Here is a 26,745-nt window from a genome sequence, read left to right as displayed (position 1 = left end):
ATCGATAGACATGTTTCTCAAAAAGGCGATAACGATACGTAGTTAACATCACGATGTCCCACTCAAAAATGTCGATACCGATAACTCCACGCACCGCAACGCTGTATTTCAACCCGCCAATGCAACTTAAACAAACAAAAACAAAAAACGACGCACAAAACGATCGGTGAAGTTTTATTAATAAACAATTTTTAAATAACAATATGTCGAGTGATATAGAAAAGCTATTGAGGGGTACACGTCAAGATATAAAAAACGCTGCCGAAAAAATCGAAACACAGTTTAAGGAATTGAGAAAAGGCAGCAGCAAGGATGGGGCCTACCGGGCGTTGCGACTGGAGCTGTTAGTAATGCGGCAGATATGTTTATCACTGCAGGAACAAAAGCATGCAAATGCGGATATATATTGCGATATAATGAGCACAATGCTACCCGTAGAACCGCAGGAAGGACAATCTAGACTGTGGAAGGCACATTTGGACAGTGTGCGGTTTATTCATCATCATTTCGCTCATCAAAATCTCATAGAGAGCCAAAGGATCTACAAATTGATAAATCAAGAAGAGTGTTGCCTGCAATCGGAAACGGACTACATAATTTATTTAGGCATACATTTGACGCACTTTGAGTATCTTCAGAAATCCGCAAAAGTCGCCCCTTCACTTGTATCAACTATGGAGGAGATTAATTTTTGTGTCCAGAATGTTGGTCGGCTCTTTGATGTTATGCTTAAGCAAGCGCATTTAAACTATCATAATCTGATAGTGCAATTGAATGAGCTATTATTGATAAAGCGTAGCTCCTCCTTTCATAAATCTCTAGCCACTTTGCCTCCAACAGTTCTCGAGAAGATGGTGAATCCCATGCTGAAATTGCTCGCAAATGCCAAGCAATGTCAACCTGATTTCTCCGAGTATTTGGGAGCATTTCTAGCTTTACTACAAATTGATTTAAACTCGCCCAAACAATTGGAGCTGCAATTTGGTTTGCAATTATTACGAATCTCTCGAGATCTTTTCAAGACTCATTCAACACAAACTTATGCGATAGAATTGCTCTATTATTATGTGAAATTGTTATACCTAAAAGAGCCACTGGCGAATTTTCATAGCGTGTATATTGATATTTGTAAGAAATTTGTATGCTTCTTGGAGAGGAAGATCACAGCCGATCAGGCGAAAGAGCAATGGTTTATGGATTTCATAATCACCATGCAGCGAATGCAAATGCATTTGAATCAACTTGATAGCAAAAAACCTAGTTTTCCCACATTTTGGCAACATTTCAAAGAGGATGGGTCTGCGGATTCATATGCTGGTCACTTTTTGCTCCTACAAACGTGCGTTCGCTTGGCTGTTAATGTCCAGCGGAGTCCCTTGGCCGGTACATGCATCAGTGAGGGCTGCAAAAGTGTCAGAAGGCATTGCATTATCTCTCTAGTCAATAGTGCTCTGTGCTCTTGCGCCACTTGGGAGCCAAAAGAGGCAGATCGTAAAAATAAGGTGAGCCTGTCAAGATTATTTCTTCGTTCTCTAATCAAGTCATTATTTTACATTTCAGTCCTACCACAAACCTCTGGTGGAAAACCTAATTTATGGCATGGAAATAGCCAAAGTTATGAAATGTATGGGACCCGATAGTCCAGATTTAATACGTTTTATACGTTTTTTAGCATTTTTAGTCAGTAAAGTGGCCGGCCCTGAACAGTGGTGCCTTATCCAACCTCTGTTGGAGCCACTGAAGCCTCTTCTTTCCTTAATAGGAGCAGAATACCTGCATTATCTCTTGCGACGCTTGGCCAAGGCAAGTTTGGCTTTCTGTCCAAAGCCGGAATTGGCCATTTGCTTGCAAGCCACCTACATAGCCAACCAATCTAACGCTTTGGCCATGCGTTCGCTACTGTGTTTGCAGTATCAATCTGCAAAATCGGGTCCCATAGTAGACAAATGTCTATATGAATGGTACAAATTGAATCCCATTGCCCATCTCACCCGACTCACCGAAGCTCAACTTGAACAATTCTATGATATGAATCTGTCGGTTATTTTGCTATTATTCTCAACACCACCCTCAACCCTAGCACAGTCGTTAATACGTTGCCGTCGCACTGATTACCACTGGATACTTATTGCCCGTCATATGCGCTCGGACAAGGATATGCTGGTCCAGTGTCAGGAGCTATGCAACAAATCCCGTCGTGCCACACTCACTGGACAGAAGCTAAGCCGCATGGAGAACTTATGTGCGGGTCATGCCTGTGCCCATTTATTGCTCGATGCTTTGGAGGCCCAAAAGATCAAGGCCTCCATAAGGGACACCAAGGAGTTAGAACTTGCTGCTTTTTTCATTAAGAACAATCTAATGGATTTCAATATACAACGCGAAAGTCGCTTGGTGGAGCTATCAGTGAATGTTGTCGAATACTTTGGTGCATTCTTCAGGAGGGTAAGTCAGCCGTGTCTTTGATATGTGGATAAGTATATAGAAATATTTATATTTAATCGACCTATACTTATAATTTCAATTATTTGCAGGCAGATGCAGAACCATTGGAATCAAACGAAACAGCCATTGACTGGGAGGCTTTGATTGATGATGGTATTACGGCTGCCGTCTCTCTATCCAGTATGGGCTACATGACTCAAGCGGATGATGCCTGGTTTTTGCTCTTGGAGATTGGAAAATTGCTTGATGATCGATTTACCTATTTGCGCGCCCTCACTTACTTCTTGTCATTGAATCGTAATAGCCATGTGTTCCGTCAGCTGCAAATTGCTGAAGAGCTGGAAAAATCTCAGGAAATGCTCGATGATTTGTGGCCACAAATGACACAACGATTCTACAAACGTCATCATACGATTGTGATGCTCTGCCTTTGCCACATGGCCTATTATTATGCTAAAATCGATTGCAAATGCCATGCCCAGTTGCTCATCATGCTGGTAGAGGATCTCCGAGAGGAATTTCCCGAAAGACAAGACAAAAAGGACATCGTTTTGATTACACTACAAACAGTTAAATTTCGCATAGTGAAGCATCAGAAGCAGTGTGAGATTATACCAAAAATGTCGCCATTGCGTCTTCTCGACACAGTGCAGGACAGCGTATGCAAGTTTACTCATTTGTCCAGTGTCGATTTGGGTGCACTGCATTTGCTTCTCGGAGATTTGGTCAAAGAGGGTACCGAGTGCTCATCTAATCGTCTGACCGAACGTTTCTCCTTCTCCAACATTCTGTTAAATGTGTCGATTCAAAATGGTCTGGCCTTTAGGGCAGTTGAGGTGTTAACCTCTTGGCTGTGGACTAATCTGCAAATGGAGGATCTGGATCGTGCCCAGGTGAAACTTAGCCTAATTGAACATTTATTGGGCATTAAGTCGCTAAGTAAAGATCTTGAGCAGCCGATGCAAAAAGAAATACAGAAAAGTAATCTCAAAATGATTGCCGATGAGTATATCAAGAGTCAAGCGGGGGCTATGCCCAAAAATCAAATAATACCCATGATGCAGCAGGTGGAACCAATAAGAAAACAAGCCTCTTTGGAAATTGAGGTGCGTGACTAAAGTTCTTCACCTACAATTTTAATTTCATAATTTATTCTCGCCTTTCAGGACACTCATCATCTGCTGAAGGAAACTCTGCCACCCACAAAATACCAATTACAATGTTATCTCAGTCGATCGGATAAGCTTTTGATTCAAGATTCCGAGCAGTTGCAGTATATATACTTTACCATCGGTTGCCTACATGCTCGTTTGCTGTTCCTCAAGCGTGAGAATTACGAGCAACTAGACTATTTCTATGAGCAGGCCAGCATTTGGCTAAAAGAGCAACAATCAAGACAGCAGCAATCCCTACACAGTCTGCCGCTCATGTTGCACATGCAGAATATGAACTACTTGCGTAAGAGAAATAAAATCCAATTGGCTATAGCCTATGGCAACGAAGCCATCAAACTGACCTCTGATCAACCGCAGAATTATTTAATTGATTTGAATTATAGTCATAATCTGTTCTCCCAGCTAATGGGAGCCTATTCGGAGTTAAGACCACCATCACCCTTACCAGTAGCGAAAATAAAAAAGGTAACGTTGAGACGTGCCTTGACTTATAACATTTCCCCAGAGGAGAAATTGAAATCCCTGACCACTTTGAATCCAAAAACACCAAAGTTTACCATCTACTCGGAGCAGAAAAAATCGCCACCATTGCTAGCATCTCCAGAGGGTGAGGATGATCTCGATACTTGTCAAATAATAGAGATTGCGGACACAAGTGATGAAGAGAATGCTGTCCCCTTGAAGCCTACCAAATCCGCACCTGTTTCAACGCGAAAAGGTCGTCCACCGACACGTACACCAATTAAACCACAGATCGTTGTAATGGAGGACAACTCTCCTCCGAAGACCGAAACTAAACCAACAAGAAGTCGAAGTGCTAAACCACAAGAGGACAGCAACGAGAAGTTATCGTCTAGAAGTACGCGCAGTCGAAGTGCGAAACCATCCATTGAAATTTGTGAAAAACCACCCAGCACTCGATTACGTCGAAAAGTGATGGGAGAACAGGGACAGCAACTGGAGCCAATAAGCTCAAGACGTCGGAATAGAGATTTATAAGTCGCATCAGTTTATTCTTATTTAATTTGTAGTGTAATTTGTTTTTATTTTATTTGTCTGTTATCGGAGAGGCATAAGGGAACTTTTGCATATGTCGCCCATCCAATTCCCAAGTTGTACGCGCTGACCAGAACTGTCCAGATGATAGTAGAGGCCACTTCCCGATTTGCAACCCTTCTCAAATTCACCTACGTAGCGATTACCATTTGCTGTAAGAAATTATAAATGGAATGGAAAATTATATGCTGTGTTTAGTCTAAGATTTTTGTTGTATTTAAAAAAAAAATAATAGAATTTTTCTATATCCTAAGACCCACAAATATGAAATGTACGTTTAGTAGTGGAATGTGTTTTAAGTATATATTTATTATGTTGGACAAGTGTGTGTCATTTTTGTAAATCTATGACAAAAATAAAATTCAAATCAAAATTAACTCACTCAGAAACACATTTCGAAATATAGGCAAAAAATATGCCCCTGACTTAAAATATTTCAAATTATAACTATACAATAGTTTTCAAATAGGTAGTACATTTGACATTAAATAATATAACGATTTGAAGACATCGATTCTGCCAAATTGTTTCCCTTTTTTTATGTCCCTCTATAAAGATTGCAAGTATATTACGTATTTCTAAATCCTTTATATAGAAACTTTGCCAAATCCATGTTTTCTGTCATGGTTTAAAAATGCAAAGTTCCATCTTATAAAACTCAAACTATAATTGTTTGTAAAATTAACAAAATTCGCGATATAAAAATATACATATTTTTCCTATAACTTCAAAACCAGTAAGCCATTTTACTTCTTTTTGCGGTTTAGTCTTGTGATGGCGATATAAAAGATTCAAGTTAAATTCCCCTAGTTAATACAGTTATTTATACATATGTACATTTGTTTTAAGATTTATCCAACTTTAAATGCGACACTTGGATAGTTTTCTATGTCACTTGTTCAAAATCTATGTAGTTTATTAAGTAGCGACTTGTAATCAGCTGCTAGTAAACACGTTAGTTCAATTAGATCAAGCTATCACATAAAAAACCAAGTGAACCTGTCGATGTTGTTTGTTGAGATATCAGACATGATAAGATTTTATGTCTAAACATTATTTCCGGACTGTATTGATATTATAATTCAACCCGTATGTCGCACTATGCAAAATATTGTCCTATTGCCTCTGATACCTAATATCTTATACCTACCCGAAAATAGCACTCCCTTGCCATGCATAGCATCCTGTTGCCATTCACCTATGTAGATGCGTCCATCGGAATACCAGTGTATGCCACGACCATGCCGTTGATTCAAATCCCATTGGCCAAAATAGATAGAGCCATCGTCATAGAATTGTTTACCCTCGCCACAGCGTTTATCGCTTTGCCATTGACCCACATAGATGCGTTCACACACTTGGGAAGATTCGCGTTGCCGCCGCAGTGTGCCATAGCCATGCCGTTGTCCCTTTGACCACTGTCCCTCATAGATAAGGCCACGTTTGGTGGCTTTAACACCGAAGCCATGATGCTGATTGTTTAACCATTTGCCTTCGTAGCGAGCAGCACCACCTGGATAGCGGAGACAGCGAACACCACTAGCCACACTGCCACTCGTATGGCACGACATTGTGTCGGAGACTAAAAACCGCAAGCATGGAGGATGACATCTTTTTCGCAAAGCTACATCAGGTATTACCATGTGCCAGTCGCCAATATGGGAATAGAATGGAATGGGATGGCTTGGATTGGATTGGGTAGTCGTATCCGTGCGTGCGGTGTCGCTTTTCTAATCAACCTACTTAACATGTCTTCATTTTTTCTTTTGCGGCGGCGGCGGCTCTACTTGTTCCTGGCACGCAAACTTATGGTTTATGTTTCGTTGTTGTTGTTTTTTTTTTCATTTCAAGTGAAAGTGACTTGAATGTTGTTTTGTTTGGTCTAAAACATATGTAGAAAAATAGTTCGATTTAATTTTTCATTAGCATTACACAAAGCGAATTTTTCACTTAAACGCTAACAATAATACAATTTTAATATACATATATGTAGTTGGAAGAGTTCTTTTTGTTGTTGTTGTTATCTCTCAAGAATATAATATCTTTATATAGGTCTAGGTCTAACACAAAGAAAATTCATTAAATTAACATATTGTAATATAATTATAAATATAAATTTTTTTGTTTCATCACATTTCGACCAATTAATTGCATGGTGATGGGAGATTTGTATTCAATTAAACTAACTTATAAAAAATTTATTGAATTATTGTTTAAAAACAAACCACATACTTTGATCACACATTTGTAGTGGAAAGGAAATAAATTACTTTAAAAATTTCAAACTAAACAAAAAAAAATTATTGCTTTTCTCTAGGATGGATGGTTTCTTGTTAATTCTCCGGAACACATTAACAATGATGAAAATTCCAATATCGGAAAGAAATTTCTATTGCCCTATGCGTATCACAAGATGCATTGGAGATTTGTATATAAAGAAATACACTGCTTAATTCGATATATGGAGATAACGATTTAAAAATACATAAGGCTCTCGATTTTCAGTGTCCTGAAGTAAGTCTTAAACCAAATGAACAGTGTCCTTTCTCTTTGATCTCGTTGATTGCATCAAATTTACAAAATTTACAATATACGTATATATATTATATAGTATGTATTATATATTAGACGATACATACATAATTTTAAGTCTGTCGCTGTCTTTTTCCCATATGAAGATTGCAATTTACAAGGATTGGCAATCCGCTATCAAATAAAAATTCTTATTGCTAAACAATATCGCCAGAAGCTCCATAATGTAAACCATTATTGCGCGTATTATTATGATGTTCCAGGTGATCCTGTTCCATTTGCTCCTTCAGCATCTCCAGTTCACGTATTCCAGAGACAGTCACTTCGTATTTGTGCGTCACCAGGGATCGATAGAAGTGCACGGCAAAGGCCAGAAATATAATCATTACGGGTATCAGGACAATGCACGCAGACCAAGCAGCCGGTGGACTTAGGTCATAGAATTTCACCCAACAGAGTATGGCTATCTCCAGTAGGAAGAGTATCAGACCCAATAACGTGGAGAAGGCCCACGCCGTCTCAATGTACCAGTGTAAACGTTCGTGCGGGGATTCGTGGACCAGTGAGATGCTATGCAGATTGCAAACTGTCTCAATATTTGGCAAGATGCAAGTACTGATCATTAAGGCCAACATGTGAACGGCCACCAACATGGTGGTGCAAATGGCAAAGGCGACGAGCATTCCATTTGGGACTTTAGTATCGTTGTTCAGCTGCACCTCCACCATGGCCACCTGTGTGAGAGCGAGGAGAGAACAAATGAGTATAATTTCATCGTACTAAATGCTATGTGTTTCTGCAGTGTCTTTCCCCCTTATTAATATTATTATTAGCCATGTTTTCTACATTTTTTGGCAAAAGCAATGCTCTATCGCTAGCTAATTCTCAAAACACATACATCTATAGTATATTGTGTATCTGTATATGAAGATATCTATAGTACATGTGAATGGGCTAATTTATTTGATCTGTGCCACCTTCCTTCATTATGTTTGGCAACTAAAATCACGTATTCGACTATTTACATGCCTATTAATTAGAGGTCTATAGCCTGTAAAAAACCTAAAGTTTATTAAAATGCCATTCTAATTACTTTAATTACTTGGTTTTCTAAATATTGTATGGAAGTATCTATTTGGTAACAATTTGGTTTTATTAAGGGTATTATAGATTGAACAATTTGCTACTTAAACTTTGTTTAGGTTTCTAAAGACTTCTATAAGATTATGTTGTTCTAATAAAGTTTTTGTAGCATCAATTACTTTACTTTCTTAAAAAGCAGCGGAAAATTTTCGAAGGAAATGTGTCTCTTACATATTTTCCCTGAAAAAACTATATTTAGGAGTATAAAATTTACATGTCCAAGAACAAATTTCCCCCAAAGTCTGCCACTTCCATAAGATTCAATTCCAACACTCTGTTTCGTTTTTTAAATCTCTTTTTTATAAGTTATTGCTTTTATTGAAAAAAAAACATAGGCGGAACATGAAAAGGTTCTTTTGTTGACCAAAGTAACACGCGAGGGGATTACAACTAAAAACTGGTTAAGGTTCTCCTAACAAACATTTTTTTGGGTTTCTCATGGTTATAAAAATGTTGGGCAAATTTTATGTCTCAATATTGTTTGGAAATTTTTTATTCATCGATCAAAATAATAAATAGTTTAATGTTTTTTCATATTGTATTCCTATAAAAAAAAAGAACATGTGGTCGGCAATTTGTTTAAGGGGAGAAAACAAACAATATATATGTAAATGTATATATATGCTCTTGCGTGAAAATCTTTTGTTTTTTTTTATCGTCTACCAACTGGAGAACAGTATTCACGCCACCACGACGGCTATATATGTACATATATTCTTTAGCGATAAACTTTTGTTTTTAGCTTTGTATTTGTTTTTTTTTTTTGTTGCTAGTGGTTTTCTTGTAACTTACCATGGCAAAACCACTGAGTAGGGCGGATGTTTTGCTGGAGGCCTTCAACTTGGCTCTGCTCAATTGTAATTTGCGCCACGACAAATAGGTGGGTGAATGTAAATCCTCGCCAGATTGCGACATACTGCTGCTGCCGGTGCGATGATGACGGGGCTGAAAACGGGATACTTGATTTTGTTGTTGTTGTTGATGGTATTGTTGGTGACGTAAATGATAGGGTGGATATCCACCGCCCGATGAGGATACTGATTGCTGTGCTATGGATAGAACTGGTGGTTGAGGTGGTGTGGCTACTACTGCTGTTGGCTGTGGCAATGGAATTTGTACTGGTTGCCCGTTGAACCGTCTCGAGCCCGCTTGCGGTGAATTCGAATTGAAATTGTGGCCAAGATAGCGCGACGAACCGATATGGCCCGTATGCACGGGTCGACTGAGATTGCTGTGACTATGACCGTGATAGTGTTGGTGGCTATAACGTAACGGGCGACACGAATCACATAGACTATAATCTGCTACGGCTGCTTGTGCAGTGGCTGCTGCCGCATAAGCATCAACGCTGGCAGCTAACTTGGCTGTGGCATGCAACGCACTGGCCAGGGCCGAGGGCTGCTGCTGCTGTTGAAGCTGATGAAATGTGGTGCTGCCGCCGCCTCCGCCGCTGCTGCGTGACAACAGACGTGTGGCCGCTGTTGTGGGAGTATTATTGTGATGCTGGTGGCCCCTTCTCGTGATATTCAATGGCACATCGAGCGTCTCACTGCTCTCAGTGCGCTCAGCTATTGAGGCGGGTGCGCTGCTGCCATCAAAAGAGTTTTGTTGTTGATTCAACAAGAGGCTGCTATGGCTGAGATTTGTGCGAGCATAACGAAGATTTGAGTACATGTCAGCAGCAGCAGCGACAGCGGCAGTGTCAGCAGCAGCAGCGGATTGGGGAGTCGTCTGGGGTGGCAATAGATGTTCGTTCTCCTCTTCTGTCTCTGTTTCTCCGCCAACGGCTGTTATTAGTTTTAGTTGTTCTCGTTGTTGTTGTTGTTGCTGGTTATGGTAGTGGTGCTTACGTCGCGGCGGTTTTAACGGCACCTCCTCGTCGTAGGGATACGTTGATGATGATGAACGCATGTGCAAGAGAGCGTCGCGTTTGCTTAATTAATTATTTATTAGGCCTTGCCAACACTAACAACAACAACGACAACAACAATGTCAAGAAAATGTCTATAAAAATTTGCAAATCTTCACTGTCTCCTCTCTTTGCCTTATCATTGTAGCCGTAGTCTCTCGTAGGGCTTTTTGCTCAGCTTGAACTGTACTTGATCCCGTAATCTCTCAAGCTCTCTCTGCCGCTCTCTGGCGCTCGCTCTCTCACCCACACGCTCTCGTGCTCTATTCTTTCGCTGTCTATGGCTTGTTTTTAATGAAAATTAATTTCCGTTTCACTTGGTTGATTTTGCACATGACAATTGATCAGATCAGATCAAACAACAGTAATTCCCGTACGACTCCTCCTCCTCTTTTTATTGTTAATGCTGCTGCTGCTGCTCCTCCTCCTTTTTCACCACTTTTTCGTGTCAATTTTGTTTTGTAGAAATATTTACTTTTATTTATTTATAAATATTTTTTATGATTCCGAATATAAAACAAAAAAAAAACATGTAGTGTAAATTTAAGATACATGTGTCAATAAAAACCGAAAAGAAACAAACAGAAACACGCACACGAATTTGGAATACGGGTTAAGTTCACGAACGTTGAGAGAACGTTGCGGCGGCGACGGTCGCTGCCAACGCAGTTTTCTGTGTTTTTTTGATGTTTTTATCTAAGTCTTTTTTGCCACCAACAACACTTCCGTGCGCCGTGGCGTGCCGCAAAACAACTAACAAGAAATTGAAATTGAAAAGTAATTCGCTTTTTCGACACATTTAATTCATGTCTTCTTGTATGTATATTTTCTTTTACACTCGGTTCTGTTTCTGTTTCCTTGGCTACGCGCGGGCGACAAGCAGTAGCAGTAGCAGCAGCGACGACGACGACGACGACAGCGACCGACGACGACGTCAAGTTAACAACTAAAAACTGATACCGCCGCGCACACACAGGGCAGAGACTTTTGGGGTGCGATTCGTTGTGTGGGTGGGAAGGGGAATGCGGTTTGTCGGTGGGGAGATCGGTGACGATGATGACGACGACGTCGCGACGTCGGCAGCGGTGCGATATTCAAATTCGACAATCAATTCGGCGAACAATAATAACAACAACAACAGACGAAAACAAAAAAAATGGCAATCAAATTACTAATGCCATTTGAATGAAAGCATTTAGAGACATGGGCAAACAATAGGTAAGAGGACAGTAAGGCAGGAAGAAAGAGACACTCTCAAACCCACTAAAAGCAGAGAGAGCGAGAGTGAGAGAGAGAGAGACAGAGGTAGAGAGAAAGATATTGATTGCTTTACGATCGAACGAACGATTCGGTTCACTTGAGTTTGATGAATGAATGGGGAAATGATTTGACGACCCGCAAATTAACAAAGGTCAAGGTCATTAGCAACATAACCAAGTAGTCACTTGTTCTTCTTCTTATTACACCACCACCACCTGCCATTATGTCTTGAATGAATTTCACATGTCTATATACACTGCTAAATGCAATGGGTTAATAGCCAATGCATTGCGATATATTAATTAGTCCGCCCACGCCTTAGAGTACGTTGATCGGACTACCAACATCTCCCTGTCACATGGGACTCCAAAAATCCAAACTAACTGTGCGGATCGAAGGATTCGCCATATTGTCTTACACAATATTTCCAAATCAATGGTCAGTAATTCATTGGAAAAGGTTCCATGCTGGGAAGGGGTTTCTAATAGAGTTGACCCTCTTACCGGATACAAACGTCCCCAGCCTATAGTGCGGAATCGCGTAGGCCTGTTTTTGAACTTAGCAAATATTTCTTAACTTCAATAAGCTGATTTAGCAAAGGCGTTGATAAACGTTCGATTATTCCGACTGCAACAACTAAACTTTTATGACCCTTAGTGGAAGTTACTTGAATCTTGGAGACGACACAACATTCCAAAGTGATAACCACCAACCAGTGAACAAAAAGCCTACACAAAAATGGTTATCGCCCCAATAAAATAAACGATGTCCCGATCGTATTGAAACCACATGCTGGATAGCCTTTAACATTGCACTTTTCATAGGATTTTTTGTTTACCTTTGGTATATCTCCGCGACAGGTAAAGAACAACATGAAAAGGAGGAGGAGGAGCAGCAGAAATGTAGTCATTTTGTTTTTTCAGAGACATTCCGGTGACATTGATGATAACGACAAATGCTTCGATTTCTTGTTGGAAATCATTATAAAATTCTCGAAGAATCTCACAACAGCTGTCTTTAATTCCATGGAACAGGAATAGAGATAAGTCTATGTAGTAAATGTTAGAAATAATACACATACATACATACATATGTACGTTAATTATTAATCAACATGACTAGTGTTCCAACTGATATCGGAAACCACATGGATTTTTGTATAGCTTAAGCACACGAACGAGGCTAAACTTTGACACATTGTAATCATTATTAATTGCATAAAAGTTATAAACTTTGAAGAATTAAAGTACTAGGACCACTGAGACAATAAGGTGAATTTAGTTCCCCAAGAACAAAATGTGACATACTGATTGATTCTTATTGATCAGAAAATTAGACAAGAAATTAAAATTCAACAAAAGGAGGACTCTTTTTATACTTTTGCAGGGGGTATTACTGGACATTTCTGACCACATAATTTATATATATATACATATGTATGTATACATATGTATGTATATTCTTGAGTATTAGGATTAGCCGTGTCGATATAGTCATGTCCATCTGTTATGCCATGCTTAAACCCTCAACTTAAGAGGTTCTGAGAAGAAACTTGGTATTCATGCTTTTTATTAGACAAACAGCAAAGGAAAATTGTCCGGATCGGATGATATACATATAGTGATTTACGAGAAATCGGTCAGAAAGTTTTTCTACGAAGTTTATTATTTATACAGTTAACAAAGGTTTATACAAATTCCGAGACACTTTTCCAAAGAAAAGTCAAACAATCCTAAAAATAAAGCAACTTGAAAAATCGAATAATTGAAATACTTCGTCTTGACGGTTTATATTTGTTATATAAAGCTAACTACCGAGAAATTTTTGTCAATTGGCCAGAAGGTTTTAAAGTTGCAATTTTCATAAATGTGATTTGAAGAAGTTTACAACATGTTTTTGGGTTTTTTTCGCCCCCGACTGAAAATCTTGTTATCTCGAAAGGTTTTTTTTTTAATGTAATATATATTTGGTAATTGACTTCCGCTAATAAAAATCATGCATTAACGTCGGGACAAAACGAGTGCCGCAGAAAATAATAATAAAAAAGAGGTGTGAATGCGTGTTCAGGGAAGAAAGGTGCGAATACGATTGAGATTGCTTTTAGGGATTGCCCAAGTAGGCGGAACGAACGAACCAAATAAGACCCAATTTTAATTTTTGTTGTTGCTTATGTTCTTTAAACAAATTGATAAGCAAAAATGCAAACAGAAAGACAATGTGGGCAAGCTAGAAAACGTTGAAAAAATGGGCAAAACGAAGAAGGAAAGGGGGTTCCATGGGCCATGACGTCATGGCGAGATCAAAAAAGTCAGCCAGTTAGCCAGTGATCAATAACAATTCCAACAGGTAGTTCAAAAACAAATGTTTACGCAGAGACAGACAGAGAGAGAGTGAGTGAGAGAGGCAAAATTGAGTGTGTGTGTGTGTGCGTGTCTGAGGTGATCTTGTTCGACTTGAAACTGAGGTCGTATTTTCTCTCGATTGATTGCCAACGCGTCGTCAAGCTTCCATTACACAGAATTTCAGTTTTTATTTGTTTTTATTTTTTTGGTTATATGTACATATACATATATATAAATGAAAAGCAGTTGTTAATGAAATGAAAGCAAATGGATGGTGGTGGGTGGTGGGGGGCGTGTTTGAGAGTGTTCATAAACTTACCTTGGGAAGATTTTGACCCGTGGAAGAGGGTGGCGGCGGCGGTGGGAATTGTACTAGGGAGTTGCTTAGGCTAGAACGCTTGAAGCCACTGTTATTACTGCTCGCCGGACTGCTCGAGTGACTGCAATTCTGATGATTGTGTGGGAAATTTGAATGCGCCTGGTACTGATGGTGCTGCTGGTGATGATGTTGACCGGTAGCCACTGAGGTAGCGGCTGCAACAGCTGCGGCCACAACGTGCTGGAAATGTTGAGTGGTTGTCGCTGTACCGAATGATGAGGTATTTAAGTTAAAAGTTCCTCCTCCGGTTCCTCCGCCCACGCTATTAAGTTGTTGGCGTTGTAACAAGACAGCGTTAAGGGTTTTCGGTGTATTTGTATTTGTTGACGGTGTTTGTCTCGTAGTGTCTAGGCCAGCCGGGTTTGTTGTTGTTGTCCAGACAGACATTTTGGCAAGTTTATTGTGACTTGGAGTCCTTGCAGGGCAACATGGAATTTTTGGGACAACATTTTGGCAAAATTTACACACAAAGTTAAAACAAAAATATAAATAATTAAAATATGGACAGTAACAGCAACACGACAAACAAATTGAAATGTGTTTTTTAGGTAAATTAAGTACGTGAAACGACAAGCATTCAGTCTTTGATTTCAGTTTTCAACCATTGTGTTGTTGTTAAAACGTCAAGAGTTGCCAGACTGAGTTGCTTTAAGCCAAAACAAGAAAGTAGATAAAGAGACGCATGTAAAAGGCTTATCTACCTAAGCACATTGATCTAAAACTAAATATTTTGCCACTGAATTCAAAGAGTAGACTTTTTTACCTAAAAGTTAGAAACCCAATTTCAACAAATTTTTTACATATTTTCATATTGCCGATCATTTTGACATTTTTAATAAGATACAACTTTTTAGAATATGTTGGATTTGCCTTTTAGTATTCACACACATTTGCAGAAATCTCTTTTGAAAGAAATTCTAATTTATTATAAAAAAAATTTTAATCATTTACGTATGTATACATCTAAATCTGGTAGAAATTCATATTTATATGACTTGCCGGTACTGTCAATCCATTTGACACATGTTCAATATGGAAGTAGATAAAAAGATGCATGTAAATAACTCATCTCTATCTGTATAAAGCTAAAAATTTATCGATAACATAAAAAACGCGCCTATTAATTTCAAACTCAAAATCATGAACTAATACATTGAAACTTTTAGTGTAAAATCTTTTCCACTTTCTGCCTCTTAATTGTTTTTAACGGATTTTCAACTATTTCAAATGCGAGGGTCACTATTTAATATTATAGTTGTTTTGTTTCACAGCAATAAATCAAATACACCCCCGCAACATAAAAATTGCACTAATTAAATTTATTTATAACACAAGTTAAGTGCACTCTTCCCCTGGCCACATCCACAACAGAAGCAGCTGTGACATACATTTGTTTATTTTAGCTTCTGCTTTTTCGTTACAGTTTTGGTTTTGCTTTTGTCTTTTCTTAGAGGCCTCTAACACTTGCGCATCGCCTTGAACTTGCATTGGTGTGTGTGTGTGTGTGTGTGTGCCTGTATCTGAGTGTGTTTTTATGTTTGTGTGTTTGTGCAGGTGTAAGTTCGCGTAGGTGACAATAGCTTTGGCGGTTTCGATATTGATACCCTACATTTAAGGGGTAAATGGGCATTTTACAAAAGATTTTCCAATTATTTTTAATTTTAATCCATTTTGATAACTAAAATGATTTGGTGATTAATATGTTCATTCATTTTTATTATTTCTTCAAGTTTTTTTAATCAGCTTGCAATAAATTTAAAGAATTACAAAAATTCGTCAAATTACATTTTCCCTTTGACAGTTCTGCGATTTTTTACTTTCTTTTGGGCTGAATTCTGGGGTTCCCCATAATGTGTGTTTATTTTCTTCTTGTTAATATGTGTGACAGAAACTACATATGTATGTGAAAGATAAATGTTTAAATAAACTAAAAGTAAATACTCAAAATAAAATTTACAAATTTGTTCTTACATTTCTCCTACATTAAATCGCAAGATAAATATAAAAACAAACTTCATGTAAATATTAATAATAAACTAAACTGTTTGTGAAAATAAATTTGTGATAAATAGTTGCCTCTGTTTCTGTCCTAAAGGGTGTCGATATTGTTGTTTACATTTCATTTGTTTGCTGCCTGAGACGTCAAAAATCTATTATTAGTGCTCAAATATTTACCTCATAGTTGGCTGTAAAATGTATCTCATTATTGCATTTTCAATATCACGTATTTGTGATGGCATTTCTGGTGTCACATGGGTCAAGTGGTAACTAAACGTGCAAAATTCATGTGACTGGGCAACCCTTGAGCCCTGAAGGGTATCTTGTAATCGACAATCCCAAACTTAAAATAGAGAATTTTTTTTTTTTTTGAGGGGATTTTTTTTTTTGTTTTGTCTCTTCTTTTGCGTATGTACTTTTCTTTCTGCTTTTTGCCTTTTCGGTTTTTTGTGAATTAATTGAGCAAACAAATTGTATGGCCATAGAGTTTCGTGAGGGCGATAGATATCAGGCTATATACAAAGAGTCATGTGCCACGTTTATCGGTTGAATTTATTTATTAGATACAGAGAGATACCTATAGGTACCCACACCCATCTTCCCATTCACCCTCCCGAGCACACCTTGAAAAAATTGGGTGTATTTTCCGTTACACTATGCGAAGGTGTTAGAAAGCCTTATCAGTGTGTGTGTGTGTGTGTGTGTTTGATTGTTTGTGACGTGTTTTGGTTGCCATATTTGTTTATTTGTTTGGAAATTCAAAAAAAAAAAAAAAAGAAAAAGGTCCCGTCTAGGGGTCAAGCAAAATAGTAGTAAACTATAAGCTAGTGTTACCCAACCTCCCCTCCTCCTGCTCGCCCTCACCCTCACTAATGATCGACCATTGCGCCGCATGCCAAATACTCGTGAATCGCAAACAATTCTCAGTCTCTGTGTGAATGCGAATACTATAATTAAAGGCAATTGAAATCAATAAATGATCGAGTACAGAAAAAGTACAAAAACAGTAATCCCTATTCTAGCAATTGGGGCAATCAAATGGTGCGGTGGGGGCGGGGAAGTTGGCTTTCAGCCGTCAGTTCGATGGATCTCAGCTCTGATTCTCAGCTGTATTTTGTTATGTTCCAAAGACGCCAAGTCATGGGCTATTAATAAACCTTTTCTCAGAAAATTTACTTTCGATAACAATACTAAGATATATACATACATATATGAACATATATGTATTGTATGTATGGAATACATACATATGTACATATATAAGCTTCAACTTCAATGCTTTGACTTTGCCGTTGTCGTTTGAAAAAAAGAGGGGTATGTAAATATCTACTTATATGGCAAATGAATTTGTTTGCCATCGTAAACTCTGCCACTGGGCGTAGTCTTGAAACTTAGTATATGCAAAGGGTTAAGTCTAAAAGTCTTTGTTTTCTTTTAATTGAACCGGGGGGTTCGGGTAATTGAGGTAATATCAAACTTTTTGCGCCGTGCTTGCTGAATCATTTCTTGGCAGTGGGAAAACCACAAATTAAAGATAAACAATTCAATATCGAATTTGACCTTATGCTTCATTTACCTGTTTTTCAAGGATGGTCTTTATAGGAAATGTTACAGAGTGGGGAAAGTAATGGGTTTGATAATGAGTAATTTAGTTTATGGGGATCTTTAACTACTAAGGGAGGCCTTTTATAAGGCACTTAGAGGACTAACTTGACTGAAATACCAATTTTTGATTTCCCATTATAAGGAATCTAAAGGAAATCACAAAATTTTACGTTATATCCATTGGTTATTCGTTATATCCATTGGTAATTTGTTCTCATTGCCTTTTCCAAGGGACTTAATGACTCTCTATATTGAGATTTTTATTATAGCGAAGTTTGTTATACCGAAAATCCCACATTATAAAGTCAATCTGATAAAAAATGTCTAGCTTAGTTTATTATATCATTTTGTCATTGTTACTTGGAAAATTTTGATATTAACTTGCAATTTTCCCAATAAATATTTGAGGAATTTGCAACAGTTCACATAGTTTTGGAGAAACATATTTTAGTTCATTCAGCAGCTTTATCTTTTCGGGCTAGCCATGTTCATTCTGTTCCACGATTCGCGAGAAAAGGGTCTTTCAAAACTCTGCTACGCCCCTGCACTTGAGGAGTACAAATGGTTCAAATTTGTTGTTGCCACTTTGACTGCTGATGCCAACTTACATACAAATGAACATTCTATACACAAATGTTGGTATCTTTATGGGGCCACATTTGTGGTATATTCAATTTTTAAATAAATATTAATTTAAAGCTAAAATTCTGTAGCCAATGAAAAACAAGCATAATAAAGACTTGAAACTTCTTTTAGAACACACAAAACTCAAATAAGTTAAATCTGAACCGATTCAATGAGGATTATTAGAAGTCTAGAAGTCATATCTGAACAAAGAAACAGAAGATCCGATTTTCGATGGGAGGGCAAGAATCGAGAGATTATTTGAACTTCTTTCCCATGACATACAAAAAGAATGTGGATAAATTTGCAGAGTTCCAAATGGACTTAGGCTCTTTAATGCTTAAATAAATAGAATTAACAATAGTTCAAATACAAGTACATATGTATATATAAAAGAGTAAACAGTTTGCTAAGTACGCGGCATTACTAACATCTAATGGACAAGATCAACATCACAAAAAATTTGATATAATCAACAAAATTTAAAACTAACTAAAAAATATAGATAATAGTATATAATAATCTTTGTCAGCGTATCGTCTGGCCAATGGAACCCATGGACTGTTTACGCTGATTATTGACCTCGAAACGCTCCATAATTTTGGCCACAATCGATGAGGGCGGTTGATCCGGATTGCCTGTTAGACCACGATAGCCCAGAACACTGGAATCCGCCAGGGAGCTGGCCACCGTGAGCCTCTTGACAAATGCCTCCGTATCGATGCCCGGCACTTGAGAGGGTTTGAGAAAACGTTTTGGAATACGCGAAAGCATGTCCTCCGAACCGACAGCAGGGCCGAAACCCAAATTAATTAGAATGGCCTCGGGATCTGGTTTGCGTGACTCCAACAAACTGTCGACACTCGAGTAGCGGCTCGAGTCCGATTGTACCGATGTGGAGGAATCTCTGAGTAACAGGCTACTAAACCGATGTTGCCGCAAAGCCTGTGGACTCAGCTCGGGAGCTGTGCTACTACTGCGGCAGGAATCAAAGGACTCTTCATGACGTAGACAACGTCGGGATATGTGTCGTTGCAGAGCCAAGATAACATTTTGACTCTGCTGTGGCAAGACATGGGCACAACGGGCATGAGTAAAGGCATTCTCCATCTCTGAGGCGTCTGGCTCTTCCTCGTCTTCCTCTTCGACATCACCAGCATAGGCCAGACACTCGCATTCGCTTTTCCTCTGGCCGACAACGTGATCATCATCACAATTATCATATTCATCGTCCACTTCAATGGCCAATTGTTGGCGTTGTAACCTTTTGCGCTTACGCAATGGTTTTGTGGGGGAAAATGCACTTCCATTGACTGCAAGTTGTCAGTGCTGCCGGCCAGAGTCTGGCCCTTAATGGGAACTGTGGAAGCCAGAGACGAGGTTGCGGCTGCTGCTGCTGATGCTGCCGCTTCAACTGACTTGGCCTCGAAATTGCTGCAACTGTGTGAACGCTCCATGATGGCTAAAAGTGTCTGTCTTGAGTTTCGGTCACGGCAGCTTGAGTTACTTTAGTTTGTTAGCCGAGTGTGTGCGTGTGTGTGGGGCTTTTGCTCATATTTGGCTTTAAAGAGGGAAGTGGGAACTGGTAACTGGCTTGCTTCTCTATATATATATTATTTAATGTTATTTTATGTTTTTTTATTTAAACGTTTTTCTCTTGAAAACAAAAAACAATAAACGTGTTTTGCTAAATTCCGTTTTGTGTGTGTTTTTCGTGTTTGTTCGATTGTTTTTATTTTGCCGTTCGTTTTACGCTTATTAGAGGAATTGTAGCTGGTAATCAGTCAACGATTCGTTGATTCGACCGTTTTCAATACGAAATTCTATGACCCCGGATTTAAAATAACAAAATAAAGTCGTTTCAGGCACTGCCACTTGACATTGATGTTATTGATAGGTATCGTTTCCTTCTGCAATGCCTTCACTTAATTCATTTATTTGTTATTTTTTGCGGTTGAATTCCTCCTCTCACTCTCTCTCTCTTTGTTATAATTTTCTTATTTAATTATATTTATTTATGTATTAAGTACAACTTTGGGAATTAATCATGTATGGACGAGGCGGTTCACAGAGACTGAGACAGTGGAAATATAAAGAGAGAATATCGTTGAAATTCCAGCGAACTGTTTTTCGTTCCGTTCAAAGTGATCTTCAAAACAAAACTGAAATCGCACGAAATCGCCGAGCCGAAGTCAAAGCTCCAAAACGTTCCGTTCCGTTCGTTTTTACTCTCTTGGGGGAGGGGGAGCAAGTTAAAAATTATTTTGCGGGGCCATTTCCTCAAGCACGACAACGAGCGAGAAGCGCGCCAATCTATTAAAACTTTTGATTAAAAGCACAGTCACAAAGAGAGCTTCCCCACACTACGCCCCCAGCTGGAAGACCCAGTGCGTGTGTTTACTGAGGGAGACAGAAAGAGAGAGAGAAAGAAAGAAAGAGAGCGATCAGTGGGGGAAAAACCTTCGTTAACATGCAGATTGGAGCATTCTTATACCCTACAAGCAAATGGTAAGTGGGTATACATAAGATGATCACTTGTAGAATTGGTTATAACAGTTCAGCGCACACTGAAAAGTTGCCTACTAGAGGTAGAAGACTATCGATAGTGTAATTGATAGTTATTTATCTAAACAAGCATATAATCACAGGGTGTTCCTTATCAGCATAGAATAGAGTGGTACTAAAGACGAGAAAGTATCAATGGCAATTTCACCAAGTCGATAGCTTTATCGACATTTTTCCACCTCTAGGTGATACGTACATTTGTACATGAAGATCACTTGTTGCTTATCAATGGAAGAGGGAGATCTATTCTTACTGAGAAATGTTTAAATTACTGAAATTTACATTTCGATTTTGTATATGGTTTAAAAATTCATCAAAGAATCCATTATTATAATAAGGTTCACAGTTTCACAGGGTATCCAAGAGTCAGCAAATCAATTTGTAAAAATTTATCACTTTTATTTTTTGTTACTTCAAACACGTTAAAAGAGATCTTAATGTGAGAGTGCTAAAGTGCGATATCTTTAATATTATTGGCACGTTTGTTTCTTCTTTCTTGTTCTTTTTGTGTATTGTTTATAACCATAAATGTGACTGTGCTCACACATCTCGCAATGAATCTTTCGGGTCATAAACATCTCTTTAGCTGATTAAGCTGCAGCGGAATGCAATTTAAGATGGTTTAATTGTCGACTCTTTTGATGTTCCACAAGTTGAGGGCATGCGGAAGAATACGAAATCGAAATTGAAACCGAATCAAATTCAGCATCAACAACAGAGTCAAGTGTCGATCGTTTTGCCACACTGTAAACAATTTCATCTTTTTAATCTATATTGAATCGATTTACAGAAGCTTTTTGGTAAAGCTTATTACAGCACAGGTAAACAGCTGATGAAGCTTTCAACGGTAATATTGCAAAGCTTAGACTAAACAACCGTAAAACGTAGCACGTACCCCAAGCACTCAATTTCAGACTCTTGACACGCTTCTCCCATATATGGATTTGATCACACATACGTACGATCGGCCGTCTGGAAACACGGTTGGTTTAACAGCTGTCGCACACACAAAACAGACTCAAAAAGTTAATTGTTTAGCCATGATATACATAAATGAGGAAAAACAAATTTACACAAGTCTTCAAAAGATTGAATTCTGATAGGTGGGTACAGGTAGATCAGGTAGACTGCTCATAAATATGCCTCACAAAAGTGACTTTCGAAAATTTGTTGTTGCCAATTTGATTGTACATATTTTGTTGTTGTTTATTTTTATTCTTTAATGAATTCTAATAAAAATTTGTAATTTTCAATTTGTATATACACACACACACACACACACCTACAGGGAAAACAACAACAACAACAGCAAAATGCCATAATCACGTTGTATAATTAACTTGAAGTTAACTTCAAGTCCGCCGCACTCATCAATAAGTACAACAACAAATAAATGCAACCCGCCACCAGCAGTAAATCTGAATTGAGTAATAGGTTATAACAAATCAAATTTGATTTATAAGTGCACACGAAAAAAAAAAGGAAAAGGTAAAATAAAAAACCCAAAAACAAATATTGATTCGTTCGCAGGTCCGGAAGGGAAATTTTAAAGCTGTTCAATCCACACTACGAAAACTATTTTGAACCGCCCAAAGCCGGTTCTTATTTAGAAACAGATGTAGAAAATCAGATTAGTCAAAGATATTTTTCCATTAATTCCATTTTACATAATATTTCAAAAAACATTTCAATATAATAAGATTACAACACAAGATCTGGTGAAAAATTGCATTATACTATGTATAATCAAATTAGAAATGGTCTTTCAAGATTTCGAGTATTATATTTTAGATAGTTATGTAATAAGTTCCTAATCTTAAAATACACTGAAACTTTATTTTGATTATCAAACAATTTTGCTAAACATTCTAAGCAAAGGACATATCAATACTATATATACTATATACTGAAATATATTGTTGAGAATATTTAACAAATATTTTCCATTTTAAAACAAAGATGTTAACTGACAAAATGTTTCTTTTTCTTCTATCTATAGACGTCTGAAAAGAAGTCACCTATTTGACCTGCCATTTAGACCAGAAACGGACTGCTGATTCCACCCCCGATTCATGATTACCTTTGGCAACATTTGCTTATTCTCCATTAAGGATAGATCGCAAATATATCAAAACAATTATTCTCTCTTTCTGGTTGATTTTAAAAATCTAATTATATTCTTGTGTAAAAATATATCCATGTCCATTGAATCTCATTCTGGCCAGGAACAGCCAATGTCTCACAAAGAAAGAAAACAAATTATTTAAAAAAAAAAACCTAAATATGTAATTAGACCAGGAAACAATTTATAATTTAATTAAAAAAATGATGAATTTAACTCCCTTTGTCTTAAAAGAATTTTCAAAAGTTATGAAAGTTAAAACTAATTTAGAAATTAATGAATAAAAAATAGTTGTTTTATTTGATTAAGTGAATATTTAAAATAAATATTGCTTTGACTTTGTCTTTATATTTTAATTTTCCTTTGTAGCCTTGATGTTATTTTATGCAAGTGGCTCAGAACAATCAAAATTTAAGTTATAATTAAAACAGTCAAAACAGAGCCAAAAAAAGTAACAATACTTTCTGCTGTAAATTTTTAGAGTTAACGTAAGTTGTCTCAATTTTAATATAACAAATTTCAATTTTAACTTCACAAAGTTAATATATATAAAAGAGGGTCTGTTTCAGCAGACTTTTTTTTCGTTTTTCTAGGGTGAAATGGTATATTAAAGTCGCCAAAATGTATGTAACAGGCAGAAGGGAGCTTTTCCGACCCCATAAAGAGTAGGTATATGTTGTTGATCAGTATCAACAGCCGAGTCGATATAGCCATGTCCGTCTGTATAAAGCAGCAGATCTCGGAGACTATAAAAGATAGAGCCACCAAATTTGGTATGTAGACTCGTGTAGTATGTAAATTGGTCAAGTTTATTTCAAACTTTTGCCACGCCCATTTCCGCCCCCGCAATTATAAAAAACATTTGTCTCAAAGACTATTCTAGCTAGAGACTCCATATTTGGTATATATATTTCCTTAGTAAATGCGCACATTTTATATGTGTAAAGATTTTGCCACGCCCATTTTCGCCCCCGTAATATGAATAAACTCGATTATCTCCGGTAATTTTTTACCTCGTGCAATAAAATTTGGCGCCCTTAAATTTAATACTAATATACAGCAAAATACCAAATTTGATCAAAATCGGACAAATGATAGTCGAGTTATGCGTATAAACGGAGTTGGCCGTTGGCTGGTGGGGGCGCTATGGTGCTCATATGCTTTTTTTTTCAATTTTTTTTTCAGATATTTAGATATTTTCATAAAAGTTCTCCCATTAGAAATAAATTGTTCTATAAAACTGAATTCTCTTTGAATTTTTATCGTCTTTGATTGATAGAAATGAATAAAAGAATCTGAGCACTGATTTGGCTAATATTTCATAATCAAACAGAACTAGAAAGAACAACTCACACAACTTTTCTCAGAGTGTATGCTAATTACTCCTTCAACAATGACTTTAGGGTCCATAATCGTGATGGATCGGTCGTTCGGTAACGTTAGTTAAACAACCAAATTGACTTGGCTATCTAATAGTCATATACATGCAATTAAAAAAAAAAATACTTGCACAAATAATGATAAGAGTTAGTTAGATACTCGCGTCAGATTAGCAATTAATTTTCTTTAATTGCAAAATAAAGCACAAATTTTTTGATTAGATATATTTTTCCACAGAATCAGAGACACGGAGGCAAACAGAGATTTCTTTTTTTGCGTTGCACAACGTGAACCGTGAAATATGAAACACGAATTGGTATAGAAAAATAACAGTTATTAGTTATTACACACTGACACAATAGAAATTACACCCACAACACAAACAACAACAACAAAAAAGTACACACAAAATAAATGAAACTATTTAAAAAAAATTACCACCAGCGATCCGAAAGCTTGCGTGCCGGGAATGTCAATGAGCCTACACTATACTAGATATATATATATATACACATCAGTGGATATAGAAGTGCATACAAGCGAAGGGGGGTGTGTGTGGGGGGGAACACAGCCTTGATCTGGCTGGATGGCCCTTTTCAATTGGTTGTAATTGGTTTCAAATCAAAAAGTTATAAATAATACATAAAGACTGTGTAAGGGAAAGTGTCAATTGCAATTGCAATGTGTTAAATGTAATGCATACATCGAATTCCGTATAGAATCTGAGAGGCATATTGACTTACCTGTTCAGCGACAACGACAACGTCTCAATCACTCAATGTGTGATGTAAATTTTTTGACTGGGCTCGTCCTCTCTCCCTCTCTCTCTCTTAGTTTCTAATGCACTTTCTACACTTTACCTTTCTATGGTAGCTTAAAATTCTTGAATTGCATTTGAGACGGCGACGCAACAACGATATAATAATTTCACGACCGACAACAGCAACACAACGGCAGCAACACGGCATCAACAGCAGCAACACGGCATCAGCAGCGGTAGCGGTAGCGGTAGCAACAGCAACACACAACCGGCACGAATCACTTGAGGCAGAGAACTGGTAGTGCTGAATGGTTTTTCACTTGGCTTTTGTTATGATTATATTATAATATATATCCCACCTCTCTACACTTTTTTTCTCTTCTTGTTTTTGTTTTTTTTTTTTGTCTCTGTGGCGTACACAAAAAATTTGTTTGTAAACTGTTTTTAGCTGGGTTTTCTTCACAACACGGCCACACAGTCTGACTTTTGTTATCTATTGTGGCATTTTGACATTCTTTTCGGATAGCCGATCTCATTCAGTCTGGGGGCTACATTTATCTCTGTTCATATCAGCCTAGTCAGCGCCCTAAGCGTCAGTGCTTAGTAATTGTTAGTGAAGAATAAATATAGTTGATATATTTGCGAGTTCTTGTTCTTTTCATTCGTTCAACGTTGTTTGTAGTTTTGTATTTTGTTTCATTAGGTAAATGTTAAGGCAAGTCATCCAAAACAGAGATTCAAATATACGACACTGGCGTGGCTTTCGGTGGGTGCAAAGGTGTGATCAACAGCAGATGCGGGTCTGAAACACGTTCGAAAGTCTGCCAGTGGCTGGCACACTCTGTGAATGAAAATGCAAAGTCAAAAACCACTATAAACCAAAAGTCAGACTCAAAGCCAAAGTTAAAACTTGTTGTTGCTGCGGCTGCGGCTTTGGCTTCTGCTGCTGTTGCAGCATAGGCATCTGGTCCAGCAGTGATGCCAATATTTTTAGCTTTTTTCTGGCCGCATCATAGAGTTGGAGTCATTCTCATTTTTGTTGGCAATGAATTAGTAAAACTGCGTAAGCAATTCGAATTAGAGCTTTAATAAAAGAAACTTCATGAATATTCACTTTTTTTTTTTAAATTAAAATTTAAAAAATTGTTTTAATATTTTGAGGGATGTCTAAGTTTACTGTTTAAAACACGGGAAATGGGTTAAGCACTCTGTCAATATGTTCATATAAATTGAAAGGTTAGGAAGTCTTTACAAGCTACGAAAGTCTAATTAGAAAACATTTACGACTGAGTTATAAAATTACAATGCGTTAGTTGAGTTTAAAATTGTAATTGAGAATAAGAAGAGAATATGTTAGAGAACAGTCATGTCAGACGAAACTGAAAGTTTCTTTCCAGTGCAATTTAACAGACATTAAAAAATGTTGAGTGTATTATAATTCAATAATTAT

The 26,745-nt window shown here is 37.5% G+C and overlaps 4 protein-coding genes and 1 long non-coding RNA gene across 7 annotated transcripts; 2 read left to right on the top strand and 3 right to left on the bottom strand.

The window, feature by feature from the left end:
• Positions 1 to 94: 94 nt before the first annotated feature.
• Positions 95 to 5,053, top strand: thr (three rows). Its single transcript, XM_068291376.1, has 4 exons — positions 95 to 1,502; positions 1,561 to 2,445; positions 2,535 to 3,551; positions 3,612 to 5,053. The coding sequence occupies exons 1-4, from the start codon at positions 204 to 206 to the stop codon at positions 4,617 to 4,619; spliced, it is 4,209 nt and encodes a 1,402-aa protein (XP_068147477.1). The 5' UTR covers positions 95 to 203; the 3' UTR covers positions 4,620 to 5,053.
• On the bottom strand, positions 4,625 to 6,372 carry LOC137577826 (MORN repeat-containing protein 3). The gene is made up of 2 exons (XM_068291382.1): positions 5,827 to 6,372; positions 4,625 to 4,828 (listed from the first exon to the last, which is right to left on the bottom strand). Exons 1-2 carry the CDS (start codon positions 6,317 to 6,319, stop codon positions 4,680 to 4,682), a joined length of 642 nt encoding a protein of 213 aa, XP_068147483.1. The 5' UTR covers positions 6,320 to 6,372; the 3' UTR covers positions 4,625 to 4,679.
• Positions 6,373 to 6,581: 209 nt separating this feature from the next.
• Orai (calcium release-activated calcium channel protein orai) lies at positions 6,582 to 25,571 on the bottom strand. Of its 3 annotated transcripts, XM_068291379.1 has the most exons (4): positions 25,279 to 25,571; positions 14,182 to 14,656; positions 9,144 to 9,296; positions 7,339 to 7,942 (listed from the first exon to the last, which is right to left on the bottom strand). In XM_068291379.1, exons 2-4 carry the CDS (start codon positions 14,626 to 14,628, stop codon positions 7,406 to 7,408), a joined length of 1,137 nt encoding a protein of 378 aa, XP_068147480.1. In that variant the 5' UTR covers positions 14,629 to 14,656; positions 25,279 to 25,571; the 3' UTR covers positions 7,339 to 7,405. The 3 variants fall into 3 exon arrangements, with proteins under 3 accessions (XP_068147478.1, XP_068147480.1, XP_068147479.1); XM_068291378.1 differs by lacking the exon at positions 25,279 to 25,571 and having other exon boundaries at positions 14,182 to 14,878; XM_068291377.1 differs by lacking the exons at positions 14,182 to 14,656; positions 25,279 to 25,571 and having other exon boundaries at positions 6,582 to 7,942; positions 9,144 to 10,732.
• Positions 18,772 to 21,087, bottom strand: olf186-M (Ki-ras-induced actin-interacting protein-IP3R-interacting domain olf186-M). Its single transcript, XM_068291380.1, is given in 2 exon segments — positions 18,772 to 19,757; positions 19,760 to 21,087. Coding segments are annotated over 2 exon segments (927 nt in total). The 5' UTR covers positions 19,926 to 21,087; the 3' UTR covers positions 18,772 to 18,996.
• Positions 21,955 to 23,300, top strand: LOC137577827 (uncharacterized). The gene is made up of 3 exons (XR_011032489.1): positions 21,955 to 22,136; positions 22,322 to 22,521; positions 23,033 to 23,300. It is a non-coding gene; the product is annotated as an uncharacterized lncRNA (long non-coding RNA).
• Positions 25,572 to 26,745: the final 1,174 nt, after the last annotated feature.

The sequence above is a fragment of the Drosophila tropicalis genome, unplaced genomic scaffold (assembly GCF_018151085.1).
Source record: "Drosophila tropicalis isolate 14030-0801.00 unplaced genomic scaffold, ASM1815108v1 contig_593, whole genome shotgun sequence".
Lineage (NCBI taxonomy): Eukaryota > Metazoa > Arthropoda > Insecta > Diptera > Drosophilidae > Drosophila > Drosophila tropicalis.
Note: the sequence above shows the minus strand (reverse complement) of the source record. Positions and strands in the feature narration are given on the sequence as shown.